This window comes from Equus przewalskii, chromosome 26 (genome assembly GCF_037783145.1).
Source record: "Equus przewalskii isolate Varuska chromosome 26, EquPr2, whole genome shotgun sequence".
Lineage (NCBI taxonomy): Eukaryota > Metazoa > Chordata > Mammalia > Perissodactyla > Equidae > Equus > Equus przewalskii.
The window spans coordinates 14,542,110-14,565,312 of record NC_091856.1 but is presented as its reverse complement, the minus strand read 5'-3'; the positions used below and the strand labels follow the sequence as shown (position 1 = coordinate 14,565,312).

Sequence of the window (23,203 nt, the reverse complement as noted above, 5' to 3'; positions counted from 1 at the left end):
CTTCATCCTCTGGTAGAAGTTTTGTGCAGAGAAGTGACTGAGAGGAGGGGTGGGTTGTGTGCAGCCCGTTCTGGCAGACATGGGGAAGACGGGGTTAGGATGGAGACACTAGAGGTAGCGAGACCACTCGGGCTGTTGCTGTGGTCCATACAGGGTGATATGGCCTGAGCCGTGAAGAGAAAAAAGGGAGAGCCTTTCTGAAGATGGGTGCAGAGGATGTGCCCTCTGATGGATGTGGAGCAGGTGGACAGAGGAGAGCCCTGTGCGCCTGCAAGGAGATGGCTCCTGAAATCCTTTCACTGCTCAGAGGCCACGCTTTTCCATTTTAGTTCACAGCGAGGATGTATACACTTGACTGGCACACTCACACACAGCTTATTTTCTCCTTTCAAACCTACCTAGAGTGGCTGGCATCTTATGCTATTGAGACTAATGAGATTTAAATGGATTGGCTTCTGTCTTTGTTCTTCCGGGACCACAGTCAGCCCCCTGCTTTGCACTTGGGTCAGGTTGCACTAAGACATTGCCGGTTGCATCTTATCTAAGAGGGTCAGGATAGTTCATTTATTTGGGGGGCAGTTAAGACATCAGCTGTCCAGCTGTCTTCCTTGTCAGGATCATGGCTAGGAACCAGTAAGTAAGCAAAATTGGAACCTCTGACTGGCCAGCAAAAGTATCACAATGTCCATACCTTTCCTTCCTGGCTGCCTGCCTGATCCGTTCTTTGGTTGGCAACTCTGTACTCTTATTTTACACACGATTTTCATGAGCTTGGTTATTTCTAGCTATTGTCGGATCAGAAGGAGCTGCTACAGAGAGACATACTGACTCAGAACCACTGCTTGCTGGGCCTGGTGAAAAGTGATGTATTGAGATGGGAGGAAGAAAAATTAGCAGACATGGGTGCAAGAACTCCAGGGTAGAGCTCTCTAGAGCCTGCTGTGTTTGGGGACAGCTCACCATACATGTCTTGAAGTAGATGGAGCATCACTGGATTCTGGTATGTCAATCTGGACTTAGTAAGGTTTTTACATTCAGTACATTCTGCTTAAGAAGGCAGGGAGATGAGTGGGATTGCTGCCTGAGAGTTCAGGTCTCAAGCTGTTTTGGATGGCCTTGCTCCCCAGGAAGGTCTTGTTTGGTGAGGGCTTCCTGTAGCTTCTCTCCTTCTAGACTTTGCGGCCCCAGTCTACCGCAACACCTAGAATAGTGGCTGGCGTTTGATGAGCAATCGGAAAATATTTGTTGCATGAATGAATGGATTCATCACAGAGAGGGAGACCTCGTTAACTATGAGGCAGCAAGGAGTGGCTTCCAGTTTCGCCACAATAACAGCTCTCCTATTGTAACCACTACACAGCACCTCACATAATAGCCACAAAATTGTGTTTAGGTAAATGGCTTTGCAGCACAGTTCCCTAGGTGCTTGTTTATGGAATGCTTAATTTGAAAAGATTTTGATGAGTGTATTCTCATTTCGAGGGCTGCCGCTTGTGAAATATCAGTCTGTTGTTTGTGCTTTAGCATGGCCCATCCAGAAGATCTGTTTCTTGACCCCCCACCTCACACATCCCCCATCCATCCATCCATCCATCCATGCAGCAAACAGACATTTATGGTGCACCTGCTGTGTGCCAGCCGGGACCTGTGCTTTGGAGATGGAGGGCAGGGGAGGTGGTACTCAGATAAACACAGCCGGTCCCTGCCCTCAGGGCGTGCTCAGCCTGAAGTAGAGGAACACAGGCTGCTGTGGTGCCTGTGAGAAGTGTGTATGTAGCAAAGACACTTGCCTGCTTGTGGGAACACAGAGGAGGGGCCACTTAACTGCCAGGGGCGGGAGGAGGTAGAGCTGGGGAGGCTGCCGAAGAAGGGAATCTTTGGGCTAAGCCTGAGATGAGTTGTGGGCTTCGAGGGGCTGCCCGGGGGGATGTCCTGGTTGGCAGTGCAGGTGGGTTAAGTTAGCTGGAGCTTCTCGGTTTTGACAGTGGATGCTGCAGGCTGGGAGGAGTGAGAAATGGTGGGTTCAAGAGCAGTGGCCTTGACCCTCCCATCTTCCTTCTACCTTTAACCACTGGCACCTCTGTTTCAAGGAACTCCTCTCTTCCATACATTCCTTCAGAATTTTACCAGATTCTTTTAGGGCTGGAAAGGGCCATGGGGAGTTCTCTCTTCCAGCAGAAGAGACCAAAGAGCATACTCGTGGGGGACAGAAGGGGGAAGTGTCTACAGGTGGGTAAAAATGGTATTTCCTGTCCACCAGACCCTGCTTCTGCCACCTCCAAGCCCAGCTGAGTAAGTGTCTGCCGATAGGAAGGGACCCGCCACCCCCAGAAAGGTCTTTTTCCAACCTTCACCTTGAGCTCCTTCTAAATTAAGAGCTGTTTTAGAAAGACATCAGCAAAGTAAAATTTGGAATGACCCAGACAGAAACTTGGGCTGAGTGTCCTCATTTTACATGTACGGAATGGTGTTTTTCAGTTCATACTCTGTAAGTTAAAATTACGTACCTGGATAGTAAGCCCTGAACCAGTAGGTGGGGAGCAGGTTAATTTGGGGTCAGTTGAGTTTTGGCAGCCCTGTATATTCGGGGTGCCGTGTCCACTTTGCGGCTACAGGAGAAGTCCAGGATGGCCGTATGGATTTTGGGAAGTCATTATGAATTGCTTGAGGTCACACAGTCAGTGGTACATCTGGGACTAGAGCACAGGTCTCTGGCTTCCTCCAAGCCCAATTCTTTCTGCCACATCCTGCTGCTAAAGCTTTACTCTAACTAGTTCTGTCCCACTAGGAAACCCGCTAATGAAGCGTTGGCACTGTGCTAATAGGTGTTGCATGGGGCCAGTAGCACTGGATAGTCGTAGGAGAAGATCCTTCCAGAGGATAGGTTGCTAAACGAGGAAGAGTGCCAGAATGGTGATTTTGTAAAAATTGTGTTTCCTGTCTAACAACTGCCAAAAGATCAGTGTTGAAGAAAACCATCCATAGCTTCTCCATCCTAACACGGCTATTTTGGTTTTTGCGAATTTCCTGTTTTTTTGTCAAGCCGTCCACGTACAGTGCCTACATATTTTTATGATGTTGGACTCACAGCTTCTTACTCCTTCGTCGTCTGTTTACCTAACATTCTCATAAGAATTTTCCTTATTCTATCTCATCTTCATAATTATCTTTTATAACAGCACAGCAGTGTTCTGGAGTGTTCATGGGCTCCAGTTCTGTGTCTCTGTGGTTCCAGTTTTGATTATTTCTTCTTTTTGCACACATCCCCCCCCCCCCCCATTTCTCTGGTAAATAATCCTACAGAGAATGTCACTGCATGTCGAGCCTCCTGCTTCTGTGAAATTGTTGCCTTCAGAGAAGTATTTCCGGGGAGGAAAGAGTAAAGGAAAGAAGCTGTCTGTAATCCAGTGATATATTTTGATTTTTGTTTTTACTTTTTGTTGTTATTTTGTGTAACACAAATACAGATGTACAAATAAAACATAGGTACGGTTTAATGAGTTACTAGAAGGTAGACACCCTCGTGCTACCACCCAAGCCAAGAGCTGGAACCCTCCAGCCAGCCGGAAGTCCACCCTGTGTCCACTGCCAGTCAGAGCCCCTCCCACCCCAAGAGCAGCCACTCCCTGACTTTATTGTCATCGCTTCTTTACTCTGTTTTCAAGCTGTTTGTGTGTGAGGAAGATTGTCCCCGAGCTCACACCTGTGCCCATCTTCCTCTATTTTATATGTGGGACGCTGTCACAGCATGGCTTGACAAGTGGTGCCATGTCCGCACCTGAGATCTGAACCCGAGAACCCCAGGCCACCAAAGCAGAACGCACAAACTTAACCATTATGCCACAGGGCTCTCCCCTCTCTGTTTTCAAGTTTTATCACCCAGCTGTGCATTCCTAGACATTGCAGTTTAGTTTTGCCTTTTTTAAAAAAAAAAAAAGCCTTCTAAATCTATTTTAATCTGGAGGTGTCCTCTCCCTCTCTTCTCTTCCCTATATTCTGTTTGTTGAAGAAACTAGGTCGTTTGTCCTGAGGAGTTTCTGGAGTTTCCCACTGGCTTGATCTTGTAGACGGCTGTCCCGTGTAGTTGAGAACATTCCTCTGCATTTCCTGCAGTTGGATGTGTGGTTGAATCCGTCCCAGGCTTGACTTTTTTCCTGTAGAGAGAGAGGCACGGGGAGCAAGATCATGTCTTGGGTGGTGGGGTGTGTCTTAATCAGAGGTACATAATGGCTAGTTGTCTCCTGTTGTGATGTTAGTAGCCACTGGTGCCCAGTGCTTCCAGCCTGCCATTCATTAGAAGTTGCCAAATTGTTGCTATTGCAATTCTGTTATTCCCTCTTCTTTTATTTGTTGGGATACTACCGTAAAGGAAAACAGTGGCCAGCTGCTATTTTTAATAGCTTTATTGAGATTCATATATCATACAATTCACCTATCTGAAGTGTACAATTCAGTGGCTTTTAGTATATTCATAGAGCTGTGCATCTATTGCTCCCCTGAGCTGTCACCCCATAAACTGCAGTCCTAAGCAACCGCTAATCTAATTTCTGTCTCTAGATTTATCTGTTCTGAACACTTCATATAATATGTGGTCCTTTGTAACTGGCTTCTTGTACTTGGTATAAGTTTTCAAGGTCCGTCCATGTTGTAGCATGGATCAGAACTTCCTTTTTATGACCAAATAATATTCTGTTGTATGGATAAGACCTCATTTTGTTTATCTGTTCATCAGCTGATAAGCAGTTGAGTTGCTTCCATTTTTTGGCTATTAATGATTAATGCTGCTATGAACATTTGTGTGCGAGTTTCTGTATGAACATAATGTTTTTACTTCTCTTGGCTATATACCTAGGAGTGGAATTACTGGCTCAGATGGTACCTCTATGTTTAACTGTTTGAGAAACTGCCAGGCTGTTTCCCAAAGTGGCTGCACAGTTTTACATTCCCATCAGCACTATATGAAGGTTCCAATTTCGCCAGCATTTCTTATTATCTGTCGTTTTTATTATAGCCATTCTAGCGGGTGCAAAGTGCTATCTGATTGTGGTTTTGATTTGCATTTGATAACTGATGATGTTGGGCATCTTTTCATGTGCTTTTTGGGCGTGCATATATCTTTGGAGAACTAGCTATATATATATATATCCTTTGCCCATTTTTCAATTGAATATTTGTCTTTTTATTATTGAGTTGTAGTAGTTTTTATATATTCTAGATAGAGGTCCCTTATCAGTGCATGATTTGCAAAAATTTTCTCCCATTCTGGGTTATCTTTGTATTTTCTCGATGTCTTGGTGTCCTGTGAAGCACAAAAATTTTACATTTTGATGATGTCCAGTTTATTTTTTTTGTTACTTGTGCTTTTGGTGTCATATCTAAGAAACCATGGCCTAATCCAGCATCATGAATATTCGTGCGTACATTTTATTCTGAGAGTTTTATAGTTTTAGCTCTTAGATTTCGGTCTTTGGTCCATTTTGAGTTAATTTTTGTATATGCTGTCATCTACTCTTTGGTTACCCAGTGCTACAGCTAAAGGCAGGATCAATGCTTGATTTTTTTCCCTTTATTTACCAGTTTTTGTAGTAAGATGTTGGTTCCCTAATCATCCTGTGAAGTTGTTGTTTGGTGGTTTTTTTGTCATTATGAGTTTGTATTATATACAATAATTTTAAATAATTTTTAAAAATTTGTGTACTGTGACACATATGTGTGTGCAATCTAAAGAGGAAAGTGATTTTATTGAGGTTTAAAAAATTTCTTTTGTTTCTTACCCAGTTGTCACGTCCTAAATTTTTGTCTACCCCATTGTCTTCCAGAAACATGCCAAAGGCCAGGATTTGTTTGATCAGATCGTGTACCACTTGGACCTCGTGGAAACAGATTACTTTGGCCTCCAGTTCCTCGACTCTGCGCAGGTCGCAGTATGTATTCCTTGATACATTTCAGGACACATTGGCCTTTCATGCTAATCTCAGATCCTCACTTGCTAGCAATTAGTGGAGAAAGATGGGAGTGAAACTGTGATGTTATTGCAGTAATGAGCATTGGGATGGTGGTGCTGGTGCCCGTGTGAAATGCATCTAAGATGCCCCACCTGGGGCTGGCCAATGAGCGAGAGAGGAGGGAGAAGGAAGCGTTCCTGTTGCGCACAGGGATAGATTAGGGAAACATTTCCGAGCACGAGGATGCAATATGGGCACATTTCTAGACTAAGTAGAAAGAAGAAGAAATAGCCTTATAGACATCCTTCTAAAGGTCCTGCTTTTATTTTTAGCCGGCAGAAGAGGCTGCACCACCGTTGTCTTGTGGACTCTTGCTGGGTGTAGAGAGCCGATGCTGTGAACAGGCTGAATCCTTGCCAGGCTTAGGGGGTGCGGGGGGCAGTCGGAGCAGGTCTTGGCATTGCTCGAGAACCATCTTGCAGGCTCCAGGGGGTTGTGTTCGGTCAGCAAAGACTTCCCTTGCTCTGCCCGAGACAGAACTGTTCACCGTGGAGGTGCTGGAGTGAGTGAACTCGACGCAGCTCAGAGCCACTCTTTTAAAAAGTAGGATTGACTTCAGGGTCTCCCTCTTCAATAAAGTCTAGCTTTGGGTTTCTTTTTTTTTTTTTTAGGAAGATTAGCCCTGCGCTAACTACTGCCAGTCCTCCTCTTTTTGCTGAGGAAGCCTGGCCCCGAGCTAACATCCATGCCCATCTTCCTCTACTTCATATGTGGGATGCGTGCCACAGCATGGCATGCCAAGAGGTGCCATGTCCGCACCCGGGATCAGAACTGGCGAGCCTTGGGCCGCGGAGAAGTGGAACGTGCAAACTTAACCATTGTGCCACCGGGCCAGCCCCTAGCTTTGGGTTTCAAAGATAATTTATTCAGCAATCTAAAAACACTTATTGAGTGCCTATTATGGACTGGGCCCCACTCTAAGCACTGTGGATAGCACAGTGAACACATGTAATGACAGGCGGTAATAAGTGTTAAGAAAAATAAAGCAGAGTAAGGAGATAGACAGAGTAAGGGGTGATACTGCTTAGACAGTGTGTGAAAGGGTGGGTTTCCTGACAGATGTTTGGGCTAGAGACCTGGAGCTCCTCATATATGGCTCAGACTTTCTGCCTGAAAGACAGTTTTAGATACTTCCTGGGGGCCACACGTGAATGTTATAAGGCGAAGATGCTCAACATCGGTGCCTGGAAATTGAGTCTGCCTGAGAACGTTAGTGTGTTGCTGAGTCAGTAGATGATGCAGTGGAATCGGGACTTAAATGCATCCTGGCTACAGTGCCTCCTCGGTGGGCAGTCCCCTCTGCTCCCCCAAACGTCCCCTCTACATGGCCAACATCCTCTGCACCTCGGGACTTCCTGTCTGCCCTTACCCTCTCCCCTCTGGCTGTTACTGTGAATGCCCCAGCTGCCTCCTTAAGTTCATGGTCCTGATTCCTTCTCTATTTCCCCGCTGGGGACTCTCACTCAGGCCTACCGGGGCGCCGTGGAGGGGCAGGCCAGCTTTTCTCCTTCCACCTCGCTGTCCAGTTCTGCTTTCTTTGAGGTTAGGCCATCCAGCGCCCCTGTCCTCTGACCCCAGCACTGTCCTTGTCATCCCCCAAGGCCGCTGATGTCTTAGTTTTTCTCTTCCACTGGGCAGCCTCAGAATTAAAGTTGCAGAATTAAAGTTCTAAACATTCAGACACCGTTTCCTCTCATTGAAGTTTCATTTGAGCAAACCTCTCACAGATTCACTTTGGGATCCTGTCACCACTCCAAGATCCAGAATTCTGTCATTCCCCATTCCATGATAACTTCTCTTGATCTCGTCTTTCCAGTCTCTTTACCTCTGGCCTTGGCCCTCTCCCAGCCTCCTCCTGCCCTTGCCTTTTCTCAGCCTGGCAAAGCCTCAGCCGTCTCACCTGTGTCCTCACTTGCCCTTTGATTCTCCTGCCCCCGTGACTGTCCCCTGGCCTCCCCTTGACACACAGGCCCATCTGTTTCCTCTGCTGCCTCTCCCGGGCTGCCAGGCATTGCTGGAGAATCACGGGCTGTGCCTTCTGGCACCAGCGCAGATTGCAGATCACAGGTTCAGCCAAGTCCCAGACCCCGAGCTGCTCTTGGGGCCTTGTTCGTCCCTAATGGACCCTTAAGTGCCCCATGGCTTGGCCTTCTGAATCTGGACCACCCAGATCCCCACAAAGACTCTGTTCTCACAGTCAGCCTCTCTTCCTGCTGGGAAGGCCAAGGTCATGCAGCTAAACCTCCTTGAGTTGTCTTCTCCGGCACCTCGAAGTTTCTTTTTCTCTCTGTCCACCCCCTTTACTGTTTGTCTCAGGGAGTCTACCTATTTCTCCAGCTTTACTCCCTGCACCTGCATCACAGTTCCATTTCCAGGTGCCTCCTGAGTGCCAAATTTAGAGTTCTCTCCATCCCCGGCATCTGACACTTGTTGGCCCTCCTCTTCCTGGAAACTCTTCTCTGTTCCACCTTCCCCTGTGTGACTTACTGCATGTGATAGTTTTGGCTTCAGAACGTCTGCGGCCCTGGACTAGGAGGTGATCTGGACCTTGTTCCTGGCTCCGCCCCTTACTCATTTGGTGGGTCTTAGAGAAGCCAGCTTTTCTTCCTTGGCCTTAGGTTCCTCATCTGTAAAATGGGGTTCTTGGACCCATTCCCCACCAGTTCTGCTACTTCTAATGTTCAGTGATTCTAAGACTAAAGGGGAGGGAGGTGTGTCTGCTCTACACATCTTTTCTAGTCAGAAGGGGGAAGATATCTGTCATTTCTGCTATTAGAGCCAGGCACTTGTTGCCCTGTGGCCTGTCCTCATCCCCAGGTGACCTCGCTCCATCCACTCGGATTCCCAGGAAGCCAAGGATGTGACTCCATTACCAGAGACTTTGCTGTGACCCTCTGCTCCTTGGCTGCTGGCTTTCCCATCCGCTGGGGCCTGGGCACTGTGTGGCAGGAGGGCCATTCACGGTGGGAGCCAGGCGTCCTTCCCGGGCCAAACGCCTGCAGACACTCCGACTCTGCGGCCTCGAAAGCCTTTCCAGCATCCCGCTCTGTGAGCTGCTTTCCTTCCCCACAGAAGCAGGTGCAGGGTCCTGTGTGCCGGCTGAGGATCCAGGCGGTGTGCGACAGGGGCAGCTCCAGGGACCCTTCTCATCAGTCTGATTTCTAAGCTGGGCTCTTTGCAGGCCGGGTTCTGGTGAATCCTGCACTTATCTCTGTGTCTTGGCTTGTGCTGGTTCCCCTCCTGGAACGCCCTTTCTCTCCCCTTTTAAACTTCTGGCCATCGTTCATGACAGCCCTTCATGCAGCGTGTCCTGGCTCCCAGAGTACTTTCCTCATCTGTGTCAGCGTCTGAGCTGATCTCGCCTGCTGCGGCAGCTTGTTCATTTGGCCTTGGGTCATTATTTGTGTGTATAAAGAAACCTTTCTGGTTGGATCTGAAGACTTAGGACTTCTTCTTCTTAACTTGGTGACAAGGCACACAGCTGAGAATCTCAGTCTTTAGTCCCAGAAGGGACCTTAGGAGCCACTTGCCAGATGTTTCCATCTTCTAGATGATGAAACCAAAGCCTTAGACCTTGAGAGGTCACCGAGGAGCACAGCTCAGACTCAGCCGTGTTTCCGACTGCAGGCGTAAGTGCTTTTCTCAGGCCCCAGTTTTCCCAGCTGCACAGTGGAGGTGGTGACATCTCTTCCACAGGGAAATTGAGGCGCTCAGTGAGTTAATGGAGGAGAAAGGGTTTTGTGATCCGAGACGTGGGTGTGGGTCTCCTCTTCCTGGCTGGGCAGTCTGAGGGGCAGCAGAAATCTTCACAGCCCCCAGAGGTGACATGCTGAGGTTAGCTGGAACCTGCAAGGCCGCCTTGCCTGTGGGAGAAACCTTAGCAGTTTAGACAAGAGCCCTTGGGAGGATTTGCTGAGGTGGCTTCTGGGGCGTCACTGATATTTGGAGGGCCTGGGATGGTGTGGCTGGTGGCAGGTGATTGGGTGTTGTGGGAGGTGTGTTTCTGGGGAAAGTGGGGTTACAGATGGAGACCCTGGAGTCGGGGGGACTGTCCACTTGGCCTTTGGCTTATTGCTCCATAATTGAGACTCCTGCAAGGATTGACGCCCCCACTCAGCCCCTGACATGCAAATCAGAGGGCTGGCAGCGGCAGGGCTCTTGGCACGCCCTCTGCATACCCAGCTTATATCTCCAGCTCCCTGCAGAGAGCCAGGCCTGGTTTCCATAGTGCCCTGCCCAGCCCTGAAGCAAGGTCAAAGTCTGTTGGCATCACCTATTTTTAGCAGCTGGGCCTGGGGCCTCCTCTTTCCCGTTTCCATATCAAAGCGGGAAGGCCACCCAGGAACCTCTCTGTAGATCTCACTTTCCGCACAGCTCCAAGCAGGGGCAGGGGTTCTGTTTTTACATATCAAAGCTTCCTTCTGAGAGTTGGGGGCTCTGGTCTGCACACACCCAGCTCTCTCACAGCCTGGTCAGATAGCTGCTGTTTACCGAGTTCCCGCTCTGATTTGCTCTGAGCCAGGCATCAAACTGCGGGGTTTGCATAACTCTTGTTTGACATTCGTCACTGATCTGTAAAGCTGACCAGGGAGCAGAGCCATTTTACAGATGACCAAGCTGAGGCTCAGAGATGTTAGGAACCTGGTAAAGGTTAAAGTAAGGACAGAGCCAGGATTCAGAACCTGGTCTCATTCCAAAGTCCAGCACTTTACACTGGGCTATCCTGGTTCCATTACACACGGTAGTGTGACACACACACACACACACACACACACACACACAACAAGAGAAAGAGAACATTCAGTCAGTAGCCATTCAGCAAACTTGGACTTCGAGCTTACTGAGTGCCCAGCTGTGTGGTGCGGAAGTGAGCTGGCCCCTTTCCCTGCCTGCCACATTCTGGCGAGGGACACAGACAAGTGGTCCTTGGAACAGAGAAGGTCGAGCCCTCCGCTCCATGAGTCTGGAGGAGGACTGCCTGACTGTCATCGATGAGGTGAACAGGGTAGCAGAGGGAAGAGTGAACATGCAGTGGACACAGAGGGTGAGAGGGCTTTGCCAGGCGGAGGAGCGGCAGGGGTGATAACAGCCCGACCACGCAGGAGCCTCCCTCCCCGTGTCTGGGAGACGTGCTCTAGCGAGTAGGTGTGGCCCTCGGAAGTCCACTCCTAACCCCCTCCCATCATGAAGAGGGAGCATTTTATGGCGATGTGTTTTGCAGCAAGGAATCCGGAAAAGGTGGGTCTGGGCTTTATCTCAAGACTTGTTTCTCCTCTGGTCCTTGCAGCATAGAATCAGATAGATGGGTAATAAGAGGCGCAGGGCTGCGAGCTGAGGTTGACAGAGATGTGGTGACTGCTGGAGGACTCAGTGGACACTAAGGGGACTCTTGTGACTTCACTCTGATGCTTACCTGGAATGTCATCACATTGGTCACTGTGTGGACGCTCCTGAGCATTCCTCCCATTTCACATGTACCTGGAGGGGAAGTGGGAGAGTATAAACACTGAGAGAGGGAGATGTCACACTAAGAACAAGATTTAAAAACCCTTCCTTCCATTTGAAGGTTCATTACCATTTCCACGGACAGTCAGTTGGTTCTTCAGACAGTGTGTTAGGGGATAGCTCAGTGCACGCGGGAGGAAGCTGAGGCTCACAGGGGCCTTGCTCACGGCCGCACACCAGGTGAGCGGCAGAGCTGGGACTTGAACTCAGATCTTCTGCCTCCTTCCATTTCAGTTCAGAGAAGTGTGAAATGGCTCAAGAAGTCCCACAGGCCTCCCAGCAGCCTGTTCTGAATGCCGGGGGGTGGGCAGTGGGTTCCTGCTATGTGCAGATATTGGTGCGGAGTGGGGAGCTAGTAATAAACGGGTCCCTGCAGTTGATTTAGACGAATCCCTGAGGAGCTCTGGAGTAGCTGGTGTAAATGGGTCTATGGGGCTTCGTTCTAAATGAGAAGGAGGGGAGCTCCCTCCCATAGGCGGGGAAGTCACCCCCCCCCCCCCCCCCGTGTGTGGTTTGAAGACTCGGAGCTCTGGACCCCACACCAGCCTGAGTTAGGATCCTGACTCCTCCTTGTTAGCGCCCCCTGAGGCCTGGGAAGGTGGTGGATGTGACACAGTCCAATGTGTGTTTTTTCCAATACCTCCAGACACTATCTACCCGGAGATAGCTTCAGATGCCAGAGCTCGAAGGCTCAGTCCCACAGGACTGTCCCCGCCCACTACACACACACACACACACACACACCACTCGCACTCACACACTCTCACACTCTTTAGATGCCAATCTCAAGTCCAGGTTGTCACCTGTGCTTCTGACTGTCTGACTCTGCCCTATTCCCACGACCCCCTCTTTGGGTTTGATTAATTTGCTAGAACAGATCGCAGAACTCAGAGAAGCATTTTGCTCACTAGATTACCAGTTCATTCTAGAAGGATCTAAGTCAGGAACAGTCAGATGGAAGGGATGCATAGGGCAGGGTGTGTGTGGGGGGTGCAGAGCTTCCATGTCCTCTCCAGGTGCGCCACTCTCCCCGTATCGCCACACGTCCGCCAACCCGGAAGCTCTCCGAACCTTGTCCTTTTGAGTTTCTATGGAGGCTTCGTTATACAGGCACAATTGACTAAATCATTGGCCATTGGTGATTGATTCAACCTGCAGCCCCTCTCCTTCCCAGAGGTCGGGGCGTAGGACTGAAAGAACCACATGACTGGTTCTGCTGGCAATCAGCCCCCATGCTTAGGTGCTTTCCAAAAGTCACCTCATTAACATAAACTCAAGTGTGGTCGAAAGGGGTTTGTTATGAACATCAAGACACCTTTACTGCTCTTATCGCTCAGGAAATTCCAAGGGTTTGGGGAGCTCTGTGCCAGAAACGGGGATAAAGACCAAATATATGTTTCGTACTATAAATCACACACAGTAAGCTCCAAAAGTATTCATTCCCTTCCTTCTCTTTTCATCCTTTGGATACACTTCTCTCTCAGATTCATTTCAGCTCTAATTTAAACCCAAACTAGATGCTCTTTACAAGCCAAGAAAGTCTGTGGGTTCTGGAAAGCCAGTCGTGAGTTCCATCACTGAGACTTGAGCGAGTTTTTTGACCCTTTAAACCTTCTCCTGGCCGCTGTGATTCACGTGTTTCTGTGTAGATTTGAGACAGTTGAATTCTACGATCAGCCTTATGTGTGTCATAGTTCCAGAACTGATGTAGAATTAAAACAGACAGGCTTTGCCAGATCATCCACATCTTGATTTATGGAAAGGGTTTTGCCAGGTGGACTTGGATGAGAAATTCAGATCAGAAACCATCTTTCTGACACCCGTTACGGTGTTTGAGTTACATGTCTTACCCTTTGAACTCGGAAATGCACCTGTTTCCAGTGATCGTTTAATGGTCTGTTAAGAGGGCTGGAGCCCTTGGCCTTGGCCTTGCCTGACAGGCACCCTGGCTATATTTAGCCAGGACGCAGGTGAGCATCAGTCGGGTCCTGCTGCTGCTGAATACAGGCCTCTAAGCCGAGCGTAGGATATGATGTACTAAATGTCACGTTGGGCCTTAGCGTCCAGGTCTTCAAGTTCACAGGGTGGTCTTATGGGATAAAATACGAGCGATCAGAGTCTGGTCAGCTCCTGCAGTAGGAAGAAAGGTCATTTTGAACTGACTGGATACAACGTAGGTTTTATCATCTCTTGTTTTAGGATTGTGACTGAGTTTCTTATTGCCTCTGATGCAGGCACGCAAACCTGATCTAAACCCCACAGGGTCAAGGAGCTTCTCAAATAGAGCCATTTCTGATTCCTTTGCCCGCTGATCGAGCCCCAGCCTTTTCACAGGCCTCCATCCTGGCAGGTCCTGCTCTGGGCAGGGTCCACGGCTGGTGGCTGGGCGGGCAGGATGGAGGCCAACCCACATGGATAAGAGCTCCTTTAGCAGCGTGGCCAGAGGGAAAAGCAGTCTGCTGTCCAGTAGGAGCATCTAGCCATGATCTGTCTGTGACCAGGCATAGATATTTGGCCAATAAACCCCAAAATTGCTTGAGATTTTATAGAGCTCATACAGCTGTTTTCAGAAGGAGTTCTGGATGTTTCAGGATCCCCAAGATCATTAAGACATATTCCTGGGTAGGAGAGGATGCAGAAAACTTCAGCACTAAATATTTAATGGGCACACTGGGGGGCCTTTAAAAAACACTAATGCTCTGAGCTTCTGTTTGATGGATCTTGGCTGGGACCTTGTGTTCCTGATTGTGATGTGTGTGCGACCAAGGCTGGAAACCATAGCTAAGGAAACAACGCAGATTGGACTTGGGTCAAGATGAGAGTTTGACAGTAGAGGGAGAGGAATGGTGAGTGGAAACCTGTTCTATTCAGAGTATGATAGGGAGACTTCAGAAAGGAAGGAAATGGGACAAGCTCCTTTGAGCTTCGAGCCTCTGGGACTAGCAAGATTAGAAGGCTGGTTGCAGGGAGAGCTTCTTTGCTCGGTGATGGTGAATTCATGTGAAAGTGAGAAGAACAGGTTTAGTCACAGCCATTGGCGTGATAATCTGACTTTGGCAGGAAAGTAAATATTATGCTTTTATCAAGTCCGTATTTGTCCTCCTCCCAGGGGGTAGCTTGGTAGAGGGCAGTAGTGAGACCTAATTCTGATGAGGCAAATTGATCCTCCAAAACTGCCCAATCAGGGGCCCGCCCGGTGGTGGAGTGATTAAGTTTGCACACTCTGCTTTGGGGGCCCAGGGTTCGCAGGTTTGGATCCCAGGCACAGACCTACATACACTTCGTCAAGCCATGCTGTGGCTGCGTCCCACATAAATAGAGGAGGAATGGCACAGACCTTAGCTCAGGGCCAATCTTCCTCACCAACAAACAAACAAACAACTGCCCAGTTGGCAATTGATGAATGAACATTGAAAGTGACAACTCACTCCCATGAAAATAATACTCTCATTAAAAGTAAAAGGTTTGGCAGAGAAGTGAAAAGGAAAAAAGTAGACAGCATTCACAGGCCCACATTCAAAAATAACTGCTATAAATCCTTCTGGACATATCTTGATAGAAAATAATAATTTTATATAAGTGGGATGCTACCTGGTTTTTTTTCATCTAACATTGTGCTTCGGACCTCTTGCCACATCAACAAATACAGGCCTACATCAGTTTTAAAGGCTGAATAGTATTTCATTATACGGATGAGCCATTTTTTTAATTCGTCTTTGTTGATGGACATTTAGGTCATTTCCAATTCAAAGCTATTCACAATGCAATGAAAGCACCCTGGACATGTGCCCTAGAGATACGCTTCCGACTGGTGATCGGCTGCTTTTATCCTGCGGTTGCTTCTCGGGGAGCGGAGATGACAAAAGCCCATGTTCCCCCTTGCACTCCTCACGGCTTATTGTATTATAATTCATCTGTTATTTGCTTTTGTGTTTCCTTATCCCCCTCCTCCCGCCCAGTCATAATAGGCTCTTTGCTGAGGGGTAGAATGCACTGTGCTAATTGAGCCCCGCCCTTTCTCATTATTAGAATGTGCAGAGTTTGGATCCTTCTGAAAGGATATTGACAGTCAGCAGAATGGCCTCTGATTCTGAACAGCTAGTGAGATACAACCCTCTGGCTCTGTTATTCCCACTCTTCTTCTAACAGTGAAGTCCAACTTGTATCGAGTTTACGTAAAGTGATGGGAGAAGTCCTTCTTTGCCTTGTTTAGAAAAATATGTATTTAACATTTATTTATTTTGCACAAATCTAATGAGGGCTTGCTGGGTGCCACGCTCTGTGCTCAGCACAGGAACCACAGAAATGACTAAGAGCCAGGTCTCTGCCCTCCCAGGGCCTGTGTTCACACAGAGTGGCGCACAGCGTACTGTTCTAGATGTCGTTTTCCAGGGAAGTTAAGCTGCTGAGGCTCGTCAGGATTGTAGAGTCAACAGATTTGACATTATAGGGGAACTTTTAGATGAAGAAAATGGTTTTTTAATTTCCTTGGATGGATAAGACTGAAGTGGTTCTTCTGGTGAAAACTGGAGAGAGTTGACGTGCCCTCACTGACGAGAGCACAACTTTCTCAGACAGATCCCTGCCCGTCTTTCCATCTTCCACGTGGGCCATTTTCCTGGCAAAAGAATAAAAGGGTTGTGAGTTTGGGTTTTATAATTTTAGAGTTTCCGGAGACAAAACTACACGACCCATAGATGATCAGGTTCCCAGCAGAGCGGCCTGACGTCTTGACTAGAGTAATGGAGGCTTGGAACCATTGGAGAAGATCAATTGCAACTTGAGAAACTCACAAGGAAAAGGCAGTGGTGGCACTACCGATGAGAAGGGACTTTACAGATCACTTAGTTAAAAGGTTTTAGGTTCTTTCAGGCACGTCTTCAGCTTATGGGAGCTGTGCGCCCTCTCCCCAGAAAAAATGCACTTATGTGCATAAGCACCGATTTTTTAATACCATCTCAAGCAGTTTGCAGATCCCCAGCCTAAGAACTGGTGATCTGGTCCAACCCCTGGTTGTTGATAGAATTACTACCGTTTGTCGAGGAGAGTAGCTATAAGGGCTGTATAATCTTGCTGCTGAACTATTGCTAAAGAAACCTTTTCTCTCTTTCAGCACTGGCTGGATCATTCTAAACCCATAAAAAAGCAGATGAAAAGTAAGTAAGCACATTGTAGCCCACTCGCTTATCCCTTTGATCCGAGAGTAAACTCCTTTGCCGATGTTTTGAGGTGTTAATGTTTTCATTAGAACTAGGGAGCATTTTAAAATAGATTCAGTCAATTTTAAGTGGATGATTTTTAATTTCTGAAGGCTGCCCAAATGCCACGCTTCAAAATTTGAGTAAGAGTTTTTAGTAGATATTAAAAAACAGACTATGTTCTCTTTTAAAATCGGACACCCCTGCCAGTGAGAAATGATTAATATAATATTCAGAAACACGACTCTACACCCATTACTTCACTTTCTAATGAATTCTGAAGTTGACTCAGAGAATGGGAGAGTGGGAGGGATCTGTGACGTCTGGTCCAGCTCTCTGATTTTACAGGTGTGGTAACCACGTTTCTTCGATGTTGTTTATGCGTGGGTAATTTTTAAAAATTTAAGACTTTAAGGGTTTTAGATTATGTGTTGCTTTCCCTTAGCCCACTTGATATTTTGTTAAAAGTATCAGTTTGGAGTATCTTGGTGATCCTGGGTGAAAATAAAATGTCCAGCCCTTAGGAATTCATCTGGGTTGTTAGAGTTTTCATCCAGAATGAAGTTATTGGCTAAACCATCTTTGTCCACACTAAAGTCCATTTTAGTTTTCCAAACCAGGATTGAAAAGAACTCACTAGCTCTGTGCCCCCTGGTGTGCCCTCCCAGTGTAGTGCTGTGTGTGTTAACAGATTTACCGTGTTTTTCCTTTCATCCGTTCTGCGATCTTCAAAATTGGGGAAAAACATGTTCAACCTTCCATCTCCAAATGTTTAGTCGGACCTGCTTATGCTTTGCACTTTCGAGTTAAATATTATTCTTCAGAACCGAACAACCTTCGTGAAGAGTTTACAAGGTAGGACAAAACGCAGAATAAGGTCCCCCCGCGGCACTTGCCTTCCTTACAATTTCTGGGTCTTCTAAATGGTGGGTTTGCCTCTCCTTCCATCTGCTGTCTTCATATTTCTGAGCAAGTGTTATTAGCGCTTTGCCTGTGCTTATCTTTGTATTCTGTTGAAAATGCACACTTTGCTTAATTTGACCTTTTTCTTAGTGAATTGAAATTAAAACATCTATTTTCTTGTCACGTTTCTGTTTTGTCGGATCTTGGGTAAATTACGTTGTTCGGTGGCACTTTATTTTTGTCTCAGCTACAAAAAGGGAAGGCAGGTATTGGAAGAGCATTTCTCAGTCCAAAATTGCCATCTCAGTTTTTTAAGGGACTGCAGAACGCTCCCTTGCTTGTTACAGTATCAAAGTTGTTAGAATGCTTTCCTGTTACCTTTCAGCCTCCCTGAATTTCTTTTGTGGTGGGCCTGCCCATGTCTATTTCTTCGTCTTCGGAAACAGTGTAGACGCAAAAGAGAATTAGATAGCATTTTAAGTATGAAGTTTTCTCTCCAGCCACCTTTCAGTCAGTGAGATTCTCTTCCCAGCCTTATGCTGCTTGGCGTGTGATACCCCTAGAACCTCCTTGTCATTGTCTGTGTGATGGACAATAGCGGTGACGTAAGCTGCTGGTGGTTCATCCATGGTGGTGGCCACTACCTTGGAGATGACTGTCTAGGAAACACTTTAAAGATTGACTGCTTGTCACCATTCTCCCCCTGGAGAGGCCTCCTGGACTTCTGTAGTTAGATTTTCCTATAAGAACTAGAAATTCTGGCCATGTCAGCACTGTGTGTCCTCCTTGTTGTGAATAACAAGATGTTATTCTGAATTTCAGAAATGAAGTTCAATGGTGGTTAAGCACCTGTTGGGAAGCAGGAACATTCTGGAATGTGCTAGAACCTTCAGCTTGCTTTCCTCCCCGCCCCCCGCCATGATTTCTGGGTCACCTGCATTTTCCTATATCCATTCCACAGAGAGTGACCCTGCCTTGTTTTCAAAGTTTAAATAAGGGAAATTATTCTAGTGTTCCTCTTTGGAATCCTTTAGGAAACATTCTGCTTCTAGCTGTCATCAAAGCCAGGGATTCTTAACCAAGGTTGTGTGAATCAGAAACACCTGGGAAGCTTTTGAACAAATCAGATTCCTGGGGACCACTCTTGCGTGTAAGATTCTGATTCCGTGGGTATGGAGTGGAGCGTGGGCCACTTTGGTTTTTACAAAGCGTGATGAGTGCTTCTGATGCCCACAGCCTCCTGGTAAAAAAAGCCAGTTATCTAAGCCAAGACACTTAATTTTTTTTTACCTAAGTGAACTCCACTTGTGTTATTTGCTGCCTTCCTCCCCATTTTTCGTTTCCCCTGTAACTAGCTTCAGTCCAATTCCAGGATTTTTGTTTCATGTGTGTCTGTGTGCGCATGTGCGTGAGTTTTGTTTTTTTAAAAGACGGAGTCTGCAGTTAAACTGCATCAGAAAAAAAGCCTCATGCAGTTAACTACAATCAGCTGTCAACTTTTTGATACGATCAGCTGCACCCTTTCTGAATCCCCTGGTGGGGCTGGCGAAGGCCACATCCGCTGGCTCCACCCTGCCCGTGTGAATGGACAGGTCGCATGCCTGCGTGGGAGCTCGGTGTGATGCTGCGTTTGGCTCCTCTGGAGCGGGGGTGCGTTGTGGAGGCTGTTGTTGGACCGTGCAGTGTTTCATGTTCCATCCTCCAAGTATCTTGCGAATTCCGGACATGCACTCACCTTCCCAGCCAGGTTCTGGGATGCGTTCCTGGAGGAGATGCTTCCACCAAAGTTCTCATTTGATTTGGACTCCTTTTTACAATGCAGGATTCCGGGCTGCATGCGGGGTGGGGTTCCCGGTGGGAAGTTGGGGCTCGGAGGCGGCTGGGAAAGAGTTACCCTCTGTTGACTTTTGTATATGTTTGTCAGGTACCTGTTTGTTTTACAACTCAGGCATGACATTCTTTCAGGAAAGTAAGTATGTTTTTGTTCTAACTCTTAACCCAGGATAGATCATAGTATATTTCTAAATAATTCACTGCTGTTTTTTGTTTTTTTTTTTTTAACTCTTTTACCCTTGTTCCCTTTTCAAAATTCAAAAAAGTACACCAGGCATTGTAAAGTGAGTCTAATACTTGTATCACTGTCATCATCATCTTCTTTTAAATGATTACTATATGGCTTGAAGCATTTCCAAGAGCATTTAATATCTTAAGTGATGTGTATTTGGGAATAATTCTCTCCCTGATCACATCCCTGCCCCATTCATAATGGCTTTTGTCGTATTTGCAAGCAAGATACGTTATTAGTATGTATACACTTACAAGTATTTGAACAGCCGAAAAATCTCATCCATCCCCACCTGCATTTAAGTAATGTAAAGAGGTTATATTCCGATTCTGACGGAAAGAGGTTTAGATGTCTCATCTCATTGCCTTGTCCCCTCTTAAAAATGGTTTTTAAATGCTAGCGCTCTGGCTACACGGTGATTGTTGAGTGCAAGAAGCATCGGCACTGAGTGGTTGATTTCGCATGCAGTATTAATTTATTTCAAAGATGTGAGATTTCAGCAGTCATAGCTTTTGCAGTTGTGTCATTTTTCTGCATACGTATGGAATATTTTCTATTACACGAAAAACTGAGACTATACTGAATCTTAAAAGCAATACCCAATCCTATTGACAAGAATATGTTTTGATTTTGAATATAATCTGAAGGAAATTGAAAATGTGATTTCCGAATCTGCAAACTCTCAGTAGAATACGTGCTATAAAAATCTTCGTGGAATATACGCTAGAGAACAAGTAGATTGTACAGTGTATACATTTGCCTTTTTCAACCATGCAATACAGATCTTTGGTTGGTGTGTGTGTTATGAGCGTGTGTGTCTTTCTCTCTCTCCCCGCATACTGTGCTCCGCATACTAAAGGCCTCTTAACTCTAGTAATTGTCTTCAGTTTAGAAAAATATTAATGGCGACATCTTGCATTGGTACAGTACCTTGCAGTTTACACGCGCTTCAGCCTGACTTACCGTCCTTCAAAGCAGAAGGGTGTTCTGGTCCCAGCACTGCCGCCTACCAGCTGGGTGACCTTGAGCAAGACACTTGAACGCTCAGTTCCTCACCTTTAAAATGGGAGATGGGAGAACATTGGCAGCACCCATCCCAGGGGTTTACAACCTCCATGCATTGACCAAGTTGGATAATAAAAGTGAAAAGGCTTTGAAAACTATGAAGTGCTATACCAATGTATGCCATTATTATTTTTCTAACTAAATTTGTAACATGAAGTATGAATGAGATCACTGATTTGTAGTCATACCCCTCTATGGCTGTGCCGCAATTATACTTATTAGAATGCTTGAGCGTCTCCAGCTGTCCTGGGAGTATTAGATATGGTGTCTGTCTGTTTATTTTCGACACTATGACCTTGTTTCAAGAAAGATTTAAGGCAGCTTGAAAAGATGCATGTGCTCTATCGAGATAAAATAAGTTTAAAAATAACAAGGCAAGGGGAAGGCTTTTTATTCTATTCCCCAAACATTCCCGTTCTTGCCAAATTCCATAAAATTGCCCATGGGGTTGATAGAAACTATCCCTAGATTGGGTTATTTTACCATATGATGAGAACTGACTTTGGGGAGGGTGCAGTGTTACGTCAGCTTATTTGCCTTCTTTAATGTGGACAGCAAAAACAGAAACCACCAAGAACAAAAATCATTATCCAAATATCACTACCTTTTGAAAAACCGTTTTAATGATGTTTTAAATGGTTATGAGAATTAAAGTTCATATTTAGAATTAATTTCTTTTCTTTTTTTTCAAGATTGAAATGCCCATATGAAACAGCTGTGGAATTAGCTGCTCTCTGTCTACAAGGTACATTATTCTTTAGTGGTAATTAGCATTTTAATGTTATTTTCATTTCAACAAATGAGTGTCTACTGTGTACCAGGCCCAGTGCTCCACTTTGGGGTGTAAATGAATATGATAACGGTCTCCATCCCCAAGTAGCTTGCGATCCTAAAGAAAGGCAGGCATACAGAGTGCCGGCTAGTTCCTTCAGGAATAGAGGCCTGCAGGAGGCATGGAAGAGGAAGGCCCATGGGAGGATGAGGAGTTGAAGATGAACAAAGGAACCGAGGCACAAAGTAGAAAAGGGCAGGGAGCTACCAGCAGTTCAGTGGGGCCGGAGGCTGAAGTTCAAGAAGCTGGATAAGTGGATGACCTTGGACCCCGTTGAAAGAGCATGACCTTCATGCTCTCAGCAGTGGTGCCTTTAAAACCTTTTAAGAGGGAGGCAGGCCTCGTCAGTTGTGCATTTTAGAAAGGCTGCGCTGGCTGTGATGGGGAGAACGGACTGGAGCCACATAAGACTGGGGCTAAGTCGGGGTGCACTGACAAGGTGTTGCTATGATAGAGGAAACTGGTGAAGGCAGAGGGTTAAATACACACACACACCCCCACCCCCACACCCCTCCCCACCCACCCACCAAAAAAACAGCATTGGTGGTACAAGGAGAAGGACCTGGTCATTAGACTTTGGTGTTGAGCAAGGAGTCAGAGATGACTCAGGCTGTTACCGAGGATGGGTGGTGGCAACTGTGAATGGTGAGCAGAAGAGTTGGGCTCTATGGAGGAGACAGTCTGTGCAGGGCTTCTTGCCTGAGAGGTACCAGTGAGTCCTCCAGTAGCTTCTTGAGTATGCACAGCTGGCTGGATCAGAGAGGTCAGGCTAGAAGGATTGACAGGGGAGTCATCAGCATGTGGGTGGGAATTGGACGGTCAGAGGTTTACCTGCATGGCTGTCCACCTTGACGGTTCCATCTGTATGATGCACTGGTGGATTTTAGTTTAAAATACCCATGGAACACTAAAGTCTCCAGCACTAATTAAGAGGATACTAATGTGTAGCTGCACATAAGGAATTTCATCAGTACACCAGACATATGTTGTGGACTCATTTACCAGTGTATTCATTGGCTTCTATGGGATAATGAATTATGATGTATTCATTCATAATTACTAATTATTTTTGAATACCATAATAAGATTTGGCTTCCTGGTTTTGTATTTACTGATTTTTAAAAGTTGATCTAAGTCTTTTCAAATTATAAAATGAGTACACGCTTATTCTAGAATATCAGGACAGCAGCACCACAATCAGACAAGCGGAAGGAAGGAAGGAACCCACTGTCCTACTGGCACAGACAACCAGAGTTTCTACCTATGAGTTTTGAGTGGAGTTTTTAAAATGTAACTCTGATCAGTCATAGGCAAATTTTTTGTATGATTTTTCCACTTATTTTTAGTACATGTATTTTGTCATGTTTATACTCTTAAAGATGGTTTTGAAGGACTGCGGGTCGCTCCCATTCTCTGAGACTTCATCCCTTAGTCACCTTTAATTCTTAGTGTCTGATGGGGTTTGGCATACAATAGGTGCTCAGTAAGTACGGAATGAATTGAATGAAACTGAAGAGCACCCACCTCCGCCAGGACTTTGGTTGAAGGGGAGCCTGCCCATGTGGTCTGAAGGCACTTGTGGTGGAGGTGACAGTACTGTCACCTATAACCGTCTGTGCCAGAGAGCATG

General features: G+C 46.5%; 1 protein-coding gene across 17 annotated transcripts in view; it reads left to right on the top strand.

The window, feature by feature from the left end:
* Positions 1-23,203, top strand: part of EPB41L4B (erythrocyte membrane protein band 4.1 like 4B) — a 130,910-nt gene that overhangs the window by 30,181 nt on the left and 77,526 nt on the right. For 9 of the 17 annotated variants that reach the window (XM_070594941.1, XM_070594936.1, XM_070594945.1 and 6 more), the window contains exons 2-7: positions 5,820-5,924; positions 16,624-16,666; positions 17,485-17,563; positions 19,536-19,580; positions 19,711-19,728; positions 21,434-21,486. In XM_070594941.1, coding sequence (XP_070451042.1) covers positions 5,820-5,924; positions 16,624-16,666; positions 17,485-17,563; positions 19,536-19,580; positions 19,711-19,728; positions 21,434-21,486 — 343 coding nt within the window. The remainder of the gene's footprint in view (positions 1-5,819; positions 5,925-16,623; positions 16,667-17,484; positions 17,564-19,535; positions 19,581-19,710; positions 19,729-21,433; positions 21,487-23,203) is intronic. The other 8 variants (XM_070594938.1, XM_070594947.1, XM_008539288.2 and 5 more) reach the window with 2 other exon arrangements.